This window comes from Sphaerodactylus townsendi, linkage group LG05 (assembly GCF_021028975.2).
Source record: "Sphaerodactylus townsendi isolate TG3544 linkage group LG05, MPM_Stown_v2.3, whole genome shotgun sequence".
NCBI lineage: Eukaryota > Metazoa > Chordata > Lepidosauria > Squamata > Sphaerodactylidae > Sphaerodactylus > Sphaerodactylus townsendi.
This window is the reverse complement of record NC_059429.1, coordinates 120,468,726-120,483,701: the sequence shown is the minus strand read 5'-3', so window position 1 is coordinate 120,483,701 and position 14,976 is coordinate 120,468,726. Positions and strand designations below refer to the sequence as shown.

General features: G+C 42.7%; 1 protein-coding gene across 1 annotated transcript in view; it reads right to left on the bottom strand.

Moving 5' to 3' along the window:
* The window catches only part of SPO11 (SPO11 initiator of meiotic double stranded breaks), a 44,572-nt gene extending 31,651 nt beyond the window's left edge, over window positions 1-12,921 (bottom strand). Inside the window, exons 1-3 of the mRNA XM_048497902.1 lie at window positions 12,782-12,921; window positions 9,038-9,376; window positions 1,162-1,275 (exon numbers count right to left, since the gene is read on the bottom strand). Coding sequence (XP_048353859.1) covers window positions 1,162-1,275; window positions 9,038-9,376; window positions 12,782-12,921 — 593 coding nt within the window. The remainder of the gene's footprint in view (window positions 1-1,161; window positions 1,276-9,037; window positions 9,377-12,781) is intronic.
* Window positions 12,922-14,976: the final 2,055 nt, after the last annotated feature.

Below are 14,976 nucleotides of genomic sequence, written 5' to 3'. Positions count from 1 at the left end.
GGTGACCTTGAGCTAGTCATAGTTCTTCAGAACTCTCTCAATCCAACCTACCTCACAAGGTGTCTGTTGTGGGGAGAGGAAGGGAAAGGAGTTTGTAAGCCCCTCTGAGTTTCCTTACAGGAGAGAAAGGTGGGGTATAAATCCAAACTCTTCTTCTTCTCCAGGGTCCCCCACCCCATCAAATCTCCAGGAATTTCCCAAACCAGAGTTGGGAACACATCAAGCAGGCTACAATTATGAATGAACATATGAACACAATGAAAGAGTGAAGTTGGAGGTAAATAGGATGAATTTGTCTAAATTCCATCTTATTTACCTCCAACTTCACTCTTTCATTAGCTTCCTATATAGGCTTCTTTCATATGAATATAGAAACTGAAGATTGTCCCCTCAAACTTCCATAGAAGTGTCCTGAATGAACTGTGAAAGGACACTTAATTGGATATTCATTTGTATCTCTGTGGCTCCTATATCACTGAGCTTCGGTGTTACTATTTTAGGACTTGTATTCTCATTTACTTTCAGGACCCACTCTCATGACACTTTCAGTGTGTGACAGTTGTGGCTTTTAGTGACCTTTGGCCACAATATGATGTGCTAAGTTGGTTGTTTTACCAGATGCTGGATAAAACACATTAACTAACAACTAATCACTGCCACTCACTGAATTCAGATGTCATGAACCAACTCCAGTTTATTTGTGAAAATAACACACTTGGATTATCCTCAATCATGTATGATCTCCCCACAACACACACACACACACGGACTCCGATTAAAAACTTCCTGGTTTGAAACCCACAAATCACTTTTTAGGCAGAAACATAATGCAGTGAGTGAAAAGCACTTTAATTTGGACATCACAATTTTTTAAATTTTTGTTTCGAATCACAGGGTTTTCAAAATCAGGTTCTTGCTCAAGAAGTGAGGCAAAGTGAAGACACAATTCCAAAGATAAACCAGGCTGGTTCTTATTACAAACAAGTCAAAGTTTGTATTTGATAAACCTGATTTGAACTTTGTTGCAGATTAATTACAAAAAATGAAAATCAGTCAGAAACAGGAGTAACTACATCAAGACATGATTCACAGGAAGAAAAAACAAGAGCAAAGTGATATTTACATGTATTAGACTTCTCAAAGATAGTGAAATATACTTACTGTATGTTTTCCCAATCTGATCTGTTATTCAGGAACAGAACAGGTGCTTCATTTCTGGACAAGCTTGTTATAATCTCTTCAGTAACATTTTCAATTGCTCTAAGAACCTCAGAGCTGAAATAAATTATAAAATATAATTTTGGTCTGGATATCTGGCTTGTACAATCAAATAAAAAATAAAAAAAACACCATGGTGGACTTTCAGCCCAATCTGGGGAAAGGGGCAAAACACAATCTGGAAGCTGCATGGACTTACACTGACATCGGCACCAAGGGCAAACAGGGCTGCTCCAGAGCTGCACCGGCACAACTGAGGACGCCAGTGTGGTTGAGGGGAGGCTAGAGTTGTTTCTAGGGATGAGCAGACCTTAGTTGTCTTCCACCAGGCTTGTAGGCCGGAGAATGTCCTCCAACTTATACCATCCAACAGTGTGGCATAAGTCCATTTTTGTCAAAGGGGCTTTTCAGGCAGATGGGGATTCTTCGGTTTTTGCTGCCTTCTCATGCTGCTGAAGTCCTCTGGAGGCAGTGCAGCAGCACACTGTCCCCAGCCACCACAATCTCTGGATTGGGCTGTTGGTCTTACTTTAAGTCCCCCTTGTTGCCATTTTGTATGTCTGAGCTTCAGCACTTGAAAGTATACTGTAAACCACTCCTCATGAGTTCTCATTCCTCTCTTCCCCCCACCCTGCTCCTCCCCGGCCAGCCAAACAGTTGGATCAACTGGTTTAAAACAACTATGATTAATGTTTTAAATCAAATGATGTAATATTAGCTTTGGCCAGGGTTTGACTTAACTTGTTTTTAAATGCTTCAAACTTCAAAAAATGTTTAAGGGTATAATATAAGTGTTTCCTTTCTACCATAGCACATTAACCTTTTGATCTGACACTTTGAATGAGTGCCTGTGGTTTTTAATTATATGAAGGTTTTGGCTGGATAGCAACGTTGTGTGTGTGGCAGGGCAGGGAAGATAAAATGTGTCATGAACTGAACTGAGAACACTGGTAGCCTTCCTCATATAACAAACATAGCAGGTTGATTTGAGTTCCTTATCAAAAAATATGGTCTGTCCCCCCCTAAATTTAACTTTTCCTGCCCTCTGCTTTTGGCAGAATATGTTACAAAGAGTGCTCCCAGTCCATTGATGCTGCTTTATTTGTTTGTTTGTTTGTTTGTTTATTTAAATGTATTAAAATTCAGGTACAGGTTGCATTTTTAGCCCAGCACACATACATACAAAACTTTGAAGCACTCCTAAGTTTGTACAACACATGCCCAGGCCATATTACAAATCACTGGAAAGTTCTTTCAATATCAAAAATGCTTTCCCATGGAAATGGAAGCAGTGGTTGAGGGGAATTTGGCAGTTCAAAGAATGTACGTCCAAAGTCCCTTTTGGCAAGAAGAATTAGTTGTGGGGTTCTTTGGATCCTGGTTGTTAATTTATTCTAACTCTGAATGATCACATTCTGTTGTGGAAAAGAAGCACGATACTTTCTTAAACAGGATACATTGGTGGTACATATCAAAATGAATCTCAGACACATGGAATATGTTTCATCCAATTAAAGAAGTATGCAATGCTTTTTGAAAATGATTGCACACTTTTATATACTAAAAAGAAAGATATTGGGAATGATTTGTGTTTATCCAAATCAGACACAATTTAAAACTTGAACAATTAATGCTGAAAACTAAAAAAATGGCCATGTCTTAGCTTCAAAAAGTAGAAAACAGAAAAGGTGGATAGATTCACCAAATTCAACAAATGAGATTCATTGGACTGCTGATTTGCCCTACTTCCTGTTGGTTCTGTTGACCAAGTTAAGAACATCAGTTGCTTCTGATTGCTTTAGTTTCTGCAGCTGTAATGATCCTTTATGACCCATGTGTATTGAATTTTATCACAGCTCTGCATTCGTCATAATTTAGCCAGACAGTTTCTGTTTCATCTTTAGAAATGTGTGGCTAAATAATCAATGCCAAATAACAGATCCAGGGTTTCAAGCTTAATTTCTGGGGTTTGAAGCCAACAGTAGTTGAGAGTACTTTGAAGGAGAAAGGCAAGGATAAGAACAGCGTGCTCAAATGAACAAATCACATATGCCCTTTATCTCAGTTTAGTTCCTTGAAGATGAAGGAACCTTTAAAAAGGAAAAAAAGATACATTACTGGCCAAACATGCCAACTTAAAAACACTCGGCATTAATTACAGAGAAATCTAAGCTGGGAACAGCAAGACACTACAGATGTATCACACAAGGATAAAGCCTGTCAGTTCATTTCCAACAGGTCACAGCATGAGCATTTTTTTTTTTGGCAGCACAAACAGAAATGCACTTAAATCATTGTTTCACAAGAATGGGGGGCGGGGGGGCGGAATCCAGCTACCAAATTAATCCCAGTGTTTTTAACAATGTTTTTTGAACATGGATTAAAATTATGATAAATTAAATTATGAAACTTCGCTGCTTAAACCAAAAACATTAATATGTCAAATCTCTTATATTATTTGAATCCAATGTTCCAGTATATATACAGCACTAGTTGTAACTTTCTCAGTCCTTATGACCAATGCTGCAATTCTCTTGTTACAGGGCCCTATTGTTACCCGCAGTTGCTACTTTAGTTGAGGGAATTAGCTGGAGACAGAGTGAGAAGGGGTAAGTGGGATTGATAACCTGTATATCGTTTTGGGGGGAAACTCTAACATGAGCAGGCAGTTGTATAATTGAAATATGAATATACTGAAGAATAAAAATAGTAAAACAAGAAATATATTTCAAGCAATGAACATAAGAGCAGACTAATAGAAAAGGGATGAAGTTGAATAGGTTTTCAGGGATGACTGATAGTTACCAGTTTTAAAGGAACATCCAAGGAAAGCAGAGTTGAAAACGACCAGCATTTCTAAGAGCAAAGGGAAGAACCTGCCTACAAGTGGGGGCACACATTTCAACAACACACATTACAAATGGCCAAAAGACCAATATTTATATGTCAGAGCACTGATGTAACATGTGTCCGATCATGGGAACCTGTTACTAAAATTTTTGGATCCCGCCACTGGGTACAAGTCCAATAAACGAAACGAAAATCTAACTGACAGCTAACTGACAGATGACACCTGACAGTCTCTTTCTGGGATTGATTGGCAATGGACTGTGATAGGCCAGCAAACCAGATATAAGGCTGCAGTGTACCCAGGACTATGAGACACTTGTCTTTGCTTTGCTTTGCGAAGCACTTTGCTTGAGAGGGCTATACTTGTGAATTAATAAAGTAGGACCGCTTCTATGAAGCAGAGTTTCTGTGTGAGAGTCTGACTTCCTACAATTGTTCCAGTATATTGTGCTACTCTGCTGTAGGGGTTTTACCCCACACCTTCAAATTATATCCCATCATGGGTCCTGAGATAAACTGGCAGGAAAGTCAGAGACAAAGAATGGATTGGTTGTTGTGGGCTTTCTGGGCTGTGTGGCTGTGGTCTGGTAGATCTTGTTTCTAATGTTTCGCCTGCATCTGTGGCTGGCATCTTGAGAGGTGTATCACAGAGAAAAGTCTGTTACACACTGTGTCTAGTGAGAAAGTTTAGTGGGGTATGTTATGTCCCAGGGTGGGGAACTAATCAGTAAGGGTTTGAACTTGCTATGCAGGTGAAACATTAGGAACAAGATCTACCAGATCACGGCCACACTGCCCGGAAAACCCACCAAAAACAGTTGAATCTGGCCATGAAAGCCTTCGACAATACAAATAATTGATTGTTTTTCAAGGGATCCAACAAAAAGAAAGAAGAGGCTTGATGAGTCCTCAGGACCCAAGAGAATGCCTGGGCTATTCTTTTGAATACTGATTGATTGCTGGGATGGAAGCAGAAAGGGTCCCGCCACTGGGTACAATTTTGTACATTTTGTACATTTTGCACATCTGCTCAGAGCACTTATTAAATCACCTTAGGGTGATACAACAGGGATTAGTTATTGTCCAATCAAGCACACCTTACGGCCAGGGGAAAAGTTCAGTGGCCAACTGCTTCTTGTCCAGGCTTGACACCCAAGATGGCTCCCAAAACTTTCTGAGAGGCATCCATTTTGTGGGGAAGTGTCATGTTCTGATGCCTGTCTTTGGCCCCTGTGCCATTGTGGCATTCTTTGTGGAAGAAAGGTCTCACTGCTTATAGTAAAGTAACTAAGAGTACTAACTTGTAAATATTTGTAGGTTCATAGTTGAGAAAATTAGTGAGTGGTAATAATGCCACTTCTGGAAAATATATATGAACATAATTTGTTTCTGAACTACTGCAGAACAGGGTTAAAAACATAAAGAACTTTATTTTCCAACACTTCTAATTTTCCCTTCTCTGATATTATTGAAACAACTTTTTGGTATGTAGATTTATTTAGGCATTTGGTATTTATTCATTGGGATTTATAGCCTTCCCTCCTGACATCCTGGAGAAATTAGAAAAGCAGAGTAAGATTTCATGTAATGTCATTAAATATTCCCTTCTTTCACAATTTAATTCGAAACACAATTATATCTGATACATTTGGAATTAATTGAGATTGATTTGCCCATTTTTGATTGTTGCTGGTTGATGGAGGTAAGAATGCTACAGAGGTGATTTTTGATGACACATGTTAAGGAAATGGAGCAGATGCTAATTTTTATAAGTGTATTTAAGATGGGTGTGTTTACTGACGGTTATGGGGAAATGTGCATTTTGCATTCAGATTGTATATGTAACAAATATATTATGAAATGGTCAATTTGCTGAGGAGAGGATGAATTGGTCTAAAAGAAAAGGCAACCATTCCGTAGCAGAAGATTCCAGATTTGGTCTGTTGTAGCTCCAATTTTGAAAATGTAGAGTTGCCAACCTCCCAGGGGAATTTGAAGATCTTTCTAAATGACAAATGATCTTCAAACAATAGGGATCAGTGTCCTTGGAGAATATGGCTGCTTTGGAGTGTGATTATACTCTACTTAGGTTCCTCCACCCCTCCCCCACATTCCATCCCCAAATGTCCAAGAAAATTCCCAATCCGGAATTGGCAACCCTATAAAGTGTGTCAGACAGCAGAGCTTAGAGAACCTCAGCCTCACACCTTGGAAACCTGTTGCTAGTCATAATAAACACTCCTGAGCCAGCAGCACTGCTTGTTCAAAATATCAATGCTTTCAAAGTCTCTTTCTGGCAATCATGTTGTCTATACATATGACATTTCAAATTAAAAAATCAGCATACAATGCCAGTGGGATTAGAGTGCAGTGGCACCTATCTATTTTGTCTGTCAGTGGACCTTTGAGGAAAGACATCTCCCACATTGGCATGAGATCTGAAGAGAATTATGTTTCTGTTCAGCAAAGCAAGCTACATGCTGTGTGCTAGTCACAGAACTGCCAACTTCCAGGTGGGATCTGGAGATCTCCTGGAATTACAACTGATAACCAGACTGGAGGAAATGGAAGGTTTGGAGCATGGTATTATAACATGCAGGGATTTGAAGTATGGCATTATAACATGCAGGAATTTCCCAACTCAGAGTTTGGACAATCCGGCTATAAGCATGCACGTAGGTAAGGGGGGGGGGGTTTCTCGGGTTTGAACCCTCCCCCCATTCATGTCCGAAGCTCCGCCCCTCCGTTTGTGGGTTTTTAAAACATTTTAGTGCGTTTTCGGTTTTTGGCCTGCAGGGGGCGCATTGTTTGGGCTAGCAGCATCAAACTTTCAGGGATTATTTGGGGGACTGTCCTGATGATACTACCCGGGTTTGGTGAGGTTTGGTTCAGGGGGTCCAATGTTATGGACTCCCAAAGGGGGTGCCCCATCCTCCATTGTTTCCAATGGGAGCTAATAGAAGATGGGGGCTACACCTTTGAGGGTCCATAACTTTGGACCCCCTGAACCAAACTTCACTAAACCTGGGTGGTATCATTAGGAGAGACTCCGAAAGATACCTTGAAAGTTTGGTGCTTCTAGCTTATCAATTGCACCCCTGACAGCTGGCACCCCCCAAATTTCCCTAGATTCTCCTTTTAAATCCACCCCCTTCGGCATGGATTTAAAGGGAGAATCTGAGGTCCTCAGTTTAGAAGAAGAAGAAGAGTTTGGATTTATATCCCCCCTTTCTCTCCTGTAGGAGACTCAAAGGGGCTTACAATCTCCTTGCCCTTCCCCCCTCACAACAAACACCCTGTGAGGTTGGTGGGGCTGAGAGAGCTCCGAAAAGCTGTGAATAGCCCAAGGTCACCCAGCTGGCATGTGTGGGAGTGTACAGGCTAATCTGAATTCCCCAGATAAGCCTCCACAGCTCAAGTGACAGAGCAGGGAATCAAACCCGGTTCCTCCAGATCAGAGTACAGCTGCTCTTAACCACTACGCCACTGCTGCCCCAAGGTCACCCAGCTGGTGTGTGTGGGAGTGCACAGGCTAATCTGAATTCCCCAGATAAGCCTCCACAGCTCAAGCGGCAGAGCAGGGAATCAAACCCAGTTCCTCCAGATTAGAATGCACCTGCTTTTAACTACTATGCCACATTAAAAGTGATGCTGTTTCAGGGTGGGGGATAATCCACCCCAAAACAGCATCACTTTCAATGTTGTTTAACTGGGGACCCCAGATTCTCCCTTTAAGGTGGATTTAAAAGGAGAATTTGGGCTCTCTAGTTTAAACTCCATTGAAAGTGATGCTGTTTGGGGGTGGATTCCAGCATCACAGCGGCTGCCCGGGGGGGGGGGGCGCAAAACTCAGATTTTGCACCAGGCTCCATTTTCCCTCTATGCCTCTGCCCAGAGGGGAGGGGCAGGGGAAGGGAGGGCAGGGGAGTCTGCCATCCCCGACCTCGGAGAGCTGCTTTTATAAGCGCTAGGCCAGGGCAGGGCTTGGGGAGGCGTGGCCATGCCCTAGGGGCGGGTGGGGGTGTGGCCCCGCCCCCGAACCCCCCCCTAAAAAATCTATACCTACGTCCCTGGCTATAAGCTGCTTGCTAGGTGTGATGTGCTGACCAAAAGTATAATTAGATAACCCAATTTATATAAACAGGCCATGGGGTTCACATCATGTTACATGATAGAAGACCATACCCTCTCCGTATTTTTTTAACATGGCCATTCAAAGGATGCTTCCCAGGCTGGTGAGATTTTGAACAAATATGCATGTTGCAGCACATACTGCTTTTCTAAGTGTGTTGTATCATGCGTTTCCTCCATGAATGGAAATGTTGGAATGCAGAAAAGTGTATTATCATCATTATTGACAAAAACCAACAAAACTTTTATCACAACTGTCAGATAGCTGGTTGTTGTTGGCCTTCTTTCTGCTTTGAGTTCCACCTTGAACTATTATTAGTATTATTAATTATTATTATTAATTAAACTTGGTATACCGCCCACCCCCAAAGGGCTCTGGGCGGTGGGCAGATAAAAGCCCAAATAATCAATACAAGATAAAACCAACAGTTTTAACACAATAACACATTCAAATTAAACACATTAAAAATTCCAAGACCTGCATCAAAAAGCCCAGCTTGAGGTGATGCCTGTCTCAGGGGCCTGAGAACTCCTAACCCCCCCTCTGGAGGAGGGGACCGGCATAAACAGCCAGTTAGATGGCATTATAACATGCAGGGATTTGGAGTATGGCATTATAACCAGTTAGATGGTACGGGGGGGGGGGGGGGGTAGCGGAGGGGGCCAATTGGTTTGCATACTAAAAGTTCAGCTGAAGAGAAAGCTATCTTGTGAGGTTCCAATTCTACCCCAGCCTCAATTCCCAGCACAGCGCTTTGCGTGCTTACTCCTAAGTAAGTCCCATGAAACTTAATACGATTTACTCCCAGGTAAGTGGGTTTAGAACTGCTTTTTTTACCTAGGGATTTCACTGCCGTGAAGCGAAATAAGAGAGGCAGCCTTATTCCCAAGCGTTTTCCGGGCAGCTTCCCTCAGGGAAGCTTGGAGCTGGTGCAGTGAGGTAAACGCGGACCAGTCCGTCTCTCTGAGGAAGCTCATACTGTAACTGAACCGAAGGGAAGGCTCCCGTTTGTACAAAATGAGGGCAATGCGAGAACAGCCGCGGGTTCCCGCCGTCTCCTCTCGCTCCGCAGCCAGAGCGACAACTGCCCGCACCAACGGTCTTTCCTGGAATCCTCCGGCGGAGACCAAGCATCCATTCCTCGCTAGCGGTTTCCCGTCAATCTTGAGCCGCGGGCTAAACCAGGCAGCCAATCCGATCAAGGGAGAGGTGGGCTTCTACGTGTGCAGGTGTTGAGAGAAAGGTGAGAGAGGCGGGGCCAAGGAACCGTTCGTAGAAGGGTTGCGTCTGGCTGCTGTTCTGCTGGGCTGTTGGTCGTTTAAATAAAGCTTATTGAGTCTCTCTATTTTTTTTTTAAAAAAAACACCACCACGTTGATTTAGAATACATTTTGCATGAGCTGACAATAAATTGGAAGGGAACTGGTTTTTAAACAATCTCAGGGGCCACAAAAAATCCCGTTTCTTTCAGCTTAATTGATTTCAGTTGAAGCTCATTCTGCCCATTTAGAATAATGCACTTTCAAACTGCTTTCAGTGCTCTTTGAAGCTGTGTGGAATAGCAAAATCCACTTGCAAACAGTTGTGAAAGTGGTTTGAAAACAGATTATTTTGTGTGTGCAGAAGGGGCCAAAGTAAGAAAAGGTAGAGGGGAATTATTGTTACTCTGTAACCCATGCCATTTTAGGTTTTTTAAATTTTGTTTGGATTTTAGGGCCCAGGGGATAAGAGCTCACTGAGCATGTGCAGTTGGCAAGCTTGCTTACTTATTAACAACTGCAAGAGCCCCATCCTCTTCAGTTGATCTGGCCTGAAGTAGAAGGAAGGTCTACAGCTCAATTGAGAGAATTACTTTTTTTTTACAGGTATGTGTTGGGCCCAATAAGGAATAAAAATATATTAGAATGTTCCCAATATAATGGAAGGGTGTATTAGGTTGTTAATTATGTAACCCTCCTCAGTTGATCTGGCCTGCAGTAGAAAGAAGGCCTACATCTCAATTGAGAGAATTGCTTATTTTTTTACAGACCCAAACTGAGGAAAGACCTGCAGCAGCTACATCAGATGTAGAAAGCCAGATGAGAGAAAGAAGCCCTGCTTTATTAATAGTTTGGACTTTCTTGCTGTTCTTTCATTATTGGACACTGTTAGTGGTGGTAACTGTTCTGAGTCCTTTTTCTTTAAAAAAAGCACTAAAGATTTTGTACAATTGAGTTGTGCTGTGTATACACACACACACACACTCACTATATGTTCACTATTATTTATCCTCAAATGATAGAAAGTTGCATTAAGATTAAAGGTTTGCTGATTTGTTCAAGCAATTTGTTTGTTAAGCCACAGGGTGCTGTCATATATTATTTCCTCGGTCTCCAATGGTCTCCTCACCAGAGACTATTGAGAAAACTCAGCAATGAAGGAATAAGAGGGGAAGTCCTCCTATGGATTAAAAACTGGTTGAGAAACAGGAAGCAAAGAGTGGGTGTAAATGGGAAATTCTCACAATGGAGAGATGTAGGGAGTGGTGTCCCCCAAGAATCCGTATTGGGACCAGTGCTCTTTAACCTATTCATAAATGACCTGGAAATAGGGGTGGGTAGCGTGGTGGCCAAGTTTGCAGATGATACCAAATTATGTAGGGTGGTGAGAACCACAAAGGATTGCGAAGAGCTCCAAGCGGACCTTGATAAATTAGGTGAGTGGGCTCAGAAATGGCAAATGCAGTTCAATGTAGCAAAATGCAAAGTGATGCACATAGGGGCAAAAAATCCAAACTTCACATACACACTACAGGGGTCAGTGCTATCAGTCACCGACCAGGAAAGGGATTTGGGCGTCTTAGTTGATAGTTCCATGGGAATGTCAACTCAATGTATGGCAGCTGTGAAAAAGGCAAACTCTATGGTGGAGATAATTAGGAAAGGAATTGATAATAAAACTGCAAAGATTGTCATGCCCTTATATAAAGCCGTGGTGCGACCGCACTTGGAGTACTGTGTTCAGTTCTGGTCGCCACATCTCAAAAAGGATATTGAGGAGATAGAAAAAGTGCAGAGAAGGGCAACAAGGATGATTGAGGGACTGGAGCACCTTCCCTATGAGGAAAGGCTGCAGCGTTTGGGACTCTTTAGTTTGGAGAGGAGACGTCTGAGGGGGGATATGATTGAAGTCTATAAAATTATGCATGGGGTAGAAAATGTTGACAGAGATAAATTTTTCTCTCTTTCTCACAATACTAGAACCAGGGGGCATTCACTGAAAATGCTGGGGGGAAGAATTAGGACTAATAAAAGGAAACACTTCTTCACACAACGTGTGATTGGTGTTTGGAATATGCTGCCACAGGAGGTGGTGATGGCCACTCACCTGGATAGCTTTAAAAAGGGCTTGGACAGATTTATGGAGGATAAGTCGATTTATGGCTACCAATGTTGATCCTCCGTGATCTCAGATTGCAAATGCCTTAACAGACCAGGTGCTCGGGAGCAACAGCCGCAGAAGGCCATTGCTTTCACATCCTACATGTGAACTCCCAAAGGCACCTGGTGGGCCACTGCGAGTAGCAGAGAGCTGGACTAGATGGACTCTGGTCTGATCCAGCTGGCTTGTTCTTATGTTCTTATGACTGATGTGGCCAAGTATAAGTAGGTTACAACTCCTCCCCTGAATTCTTTATCAAGAAAAGCTATCTGGAAGACTACCCTTATTCAAGCTGGAAGGGGAGATATAACAGGAAAGGGGATGCGCTCGATGTTGTCTGCAGACATGCACGGGTTGATTTCTTTTGTAATTCTGCATGAACGTTCTTTAGGGCTAGACTCCTGCTGAATCACTTTTTGGGACTCCCATCGCTCATTCAAAGGAGGACAAGATACCTCCTGTACTTTCAAATAGTGGCGCAGAACAAAGAATTCTGGCAAATGCAGCTTGTTATTCTGGTGTGAGGAAAGTCATAACTGCACAAACTCCCTTTCTTGCAACACTGTTTATTGAGAGGATTTGCATGCTGCTGCTTCTGCTTGAGGCAGCTGGCAAAGTCAATACAAATGAAATCATAAGGAATAACCGCCAGCAGAAGAAAGTTACTGACACAAGAGCCCCATCTTCTTCATAATCTGGTTCTTGAATCTATGTTACTGTTCTTGGAGAGGGGGTTCAATTTGCTGTAGTCGTTTGCAATGCTGTCCTAAACACAGTTATGCCCTTCTGAGCCATAAATTGGGAAGGATGTCACTCTGTTTAGGGTTGTATTGCTGGATTTCTTTGCTCCCCAGCCACTTACTGATCCTGGCTTGGTGGCATACCAAGGCCTGCATCTTTGGAGGGCTGGCAGAAGAGAGATGATCGAGCCTTTGTGTTTTTTTCATGTCTTTAAGGCTATGTCTGTTTAACCGGCAAGTATTTTAGGTTCCTTCTGACTTTTACTGAGATGCTTTTTAAAAAAAAATTCTTAGGATTGCAGACTCTGGCCTGGGAAATTCCTGAAGACTTGAGGGTGATGCTTGTTGAAGGAGGTGGGGAGATTTGGGGAGGGATTTCGCCTAGAATCTATGGCCCTTTCCACACACAGGCGGAAACGCACCTCCACCGGCATAATTTATACTGGCGGAGGCTCAGGGACAGCCCTGACGTCCCCTGCAGCCGGAGAGGCGGCTCCGCATGGAGCCGCCTCACGGTGGTCTTTTGCAGTGTCCCTCTGGATGACTGCTTAGACCCGCCCATGCTGGAAGTCGCAGGGCAGCGTGGGCAGGTCTCTGCAGCCCTCCAGAGGGACACTGCAAAAGAAGGTGAGTGGAGCCAATGGGGAAAGCAGCGGCTTCCCGGCGGTGCGGTTCGCACCACGCCGCTGGGAAGATGCTGTTTCTCAATAACCTCACTTGTTTAGCGAGGTTTTCAGGGGCGGCTTCATGCCGCCCGGGGAAAGCCAGGACGGCGCTGCTGCGCAGCAGCAACGCGTCCTGTGCGAACGGTCTCCCAGGGACGGCGTTTTTGCCGTCCCTGGGACGCTGTATATGGCCCGTGCAGAAAGGGACTCTGATATACCATAGAGCCTTCCTTTGAAGGTGCCATTCTTGCAAGGGATGTAGCCCTGAAGATCCATTGTAATTCTGGGAGAACTTCAGGCCCTACCTGGAGGCTGGCAATCCTAATATTACTTTTGTAGTGTGGTAATGTTAGCTGGCACATAAAACCCTATGCAAAAAGGGACCCAAGCAAATGGTAGAGTGCCTACTGGCATAGAACTTTCCATATTTATCTATGCTGGCTCCTACCTTGTGGACATTCTTATTTTTGATGGCCAAGCTACTACTAGTCGTGATTTTTGTATAGTTGAAAGTGTGTTCACCAATCACATGTGTTTATTAGATAATGCAATAGCAGTTATGTAATGAGTTGCAGAAGATTGTAAAGAAGGGTTAGGAGTTATTTATTTATTTTTATACCGCCCTTCCTTTTTCAGAGTTAGGAGTTAGGTAGGCATACTCCTCACAATGGGAAGTCCCAAATTCAATAGTCCAGCGTACTTAGTAGCATGGTTTAGTGTAGCCTTGAACTCGTGAAGCCTGTGCACAGCCAAAATGCAGTGCATTATCATACGATTTTACAGATTTCTCAGGCTAAAAATAAATAAATAAGAGACTTTCACCTTTCTGTGTGATCAATATCATGTCATTCTCTGTGACGAAGACCTTATTAAGGTTAAATTGGAAAGCTGAAAAGAATCCCCTATAAGAAGAATTGTGGATTTTGAACATTTTGGGTTCAATAAGTTACAAACTGATATAGCTAAGATTTAATAGATCAAACGCAATAGACCAAATGCTGTTACCAAATACTCATGAAAAGCTTGGCAGCTGTAGGTTATGGTATAATCTCAGAAGGCAATTTAGGAAAGCATACGTTTTCTTTTCTTACAACCTGGCAAGATGTGAATTCAGTCCATCATTTAGTTTCTGGTCTTCCAAGTACCCTCAGTCCAAGAACTTGGAGTGGATGTAACAGTAGTCTAACTCATAATATGCCAATCTGGAATTTCTTTTGCATAGGCCCCCAAGTGAAAAGAATAAGAATATTTGTGTATTACACGTGTACTTTGCCGTTCTTCAGGACTGTATATATGACTTCAGGACTATTTTCATTTCCACAAAGGCGTTAGGAGATGGAAGAGGGTTTTCTTTTTTTCCTTCACATATTTAACTCAGAATGGAACCCTCTGGTAAAATAAACATCTTGCAGCTTTTTCTCCCCTGCACATAAAATTCAAGAATTTGACTTTAGTTAATGCTGAATGCAAACCGCATTTTATACTCCTCAGCACATGTTTTTTCAAAAATTAAATGTACGCTTCAAAATGTAATGTGTGAGATTGCTCCTGCTGTCTTGCTGGGGGAAAAATGAGACTCTGCATGGAAGACAAAAGTGTGTGTGTACGTATGTCAGTGGAAATGTAAGACAAGGTAGGAATGTCATCTGTTATTCCCATACTAGAGAGTATCCCGTACTAGAGAGTATTAGTGTGTCTGTACCATCAAGTCACAGCTGACTTATGACGAGATGTAAGGTTTCCAAGGCAAGAGACATTCAGAGCTGGTTTGCCATTGCTTGCCTCTGGGTGGGCTGAGAGAGTTCTGAGAGAACTGCAGGTGGCCACCCAACAGGCTTCATGGGGAGGAGCGGGGAAACAAACCTGGCTCACCAGATAAGAGTCCACCACTTATATAAAGGAGTAGGGAATCAAACCTGGCTCTCCAGATTAGATTATGCTGCTCTTAATCA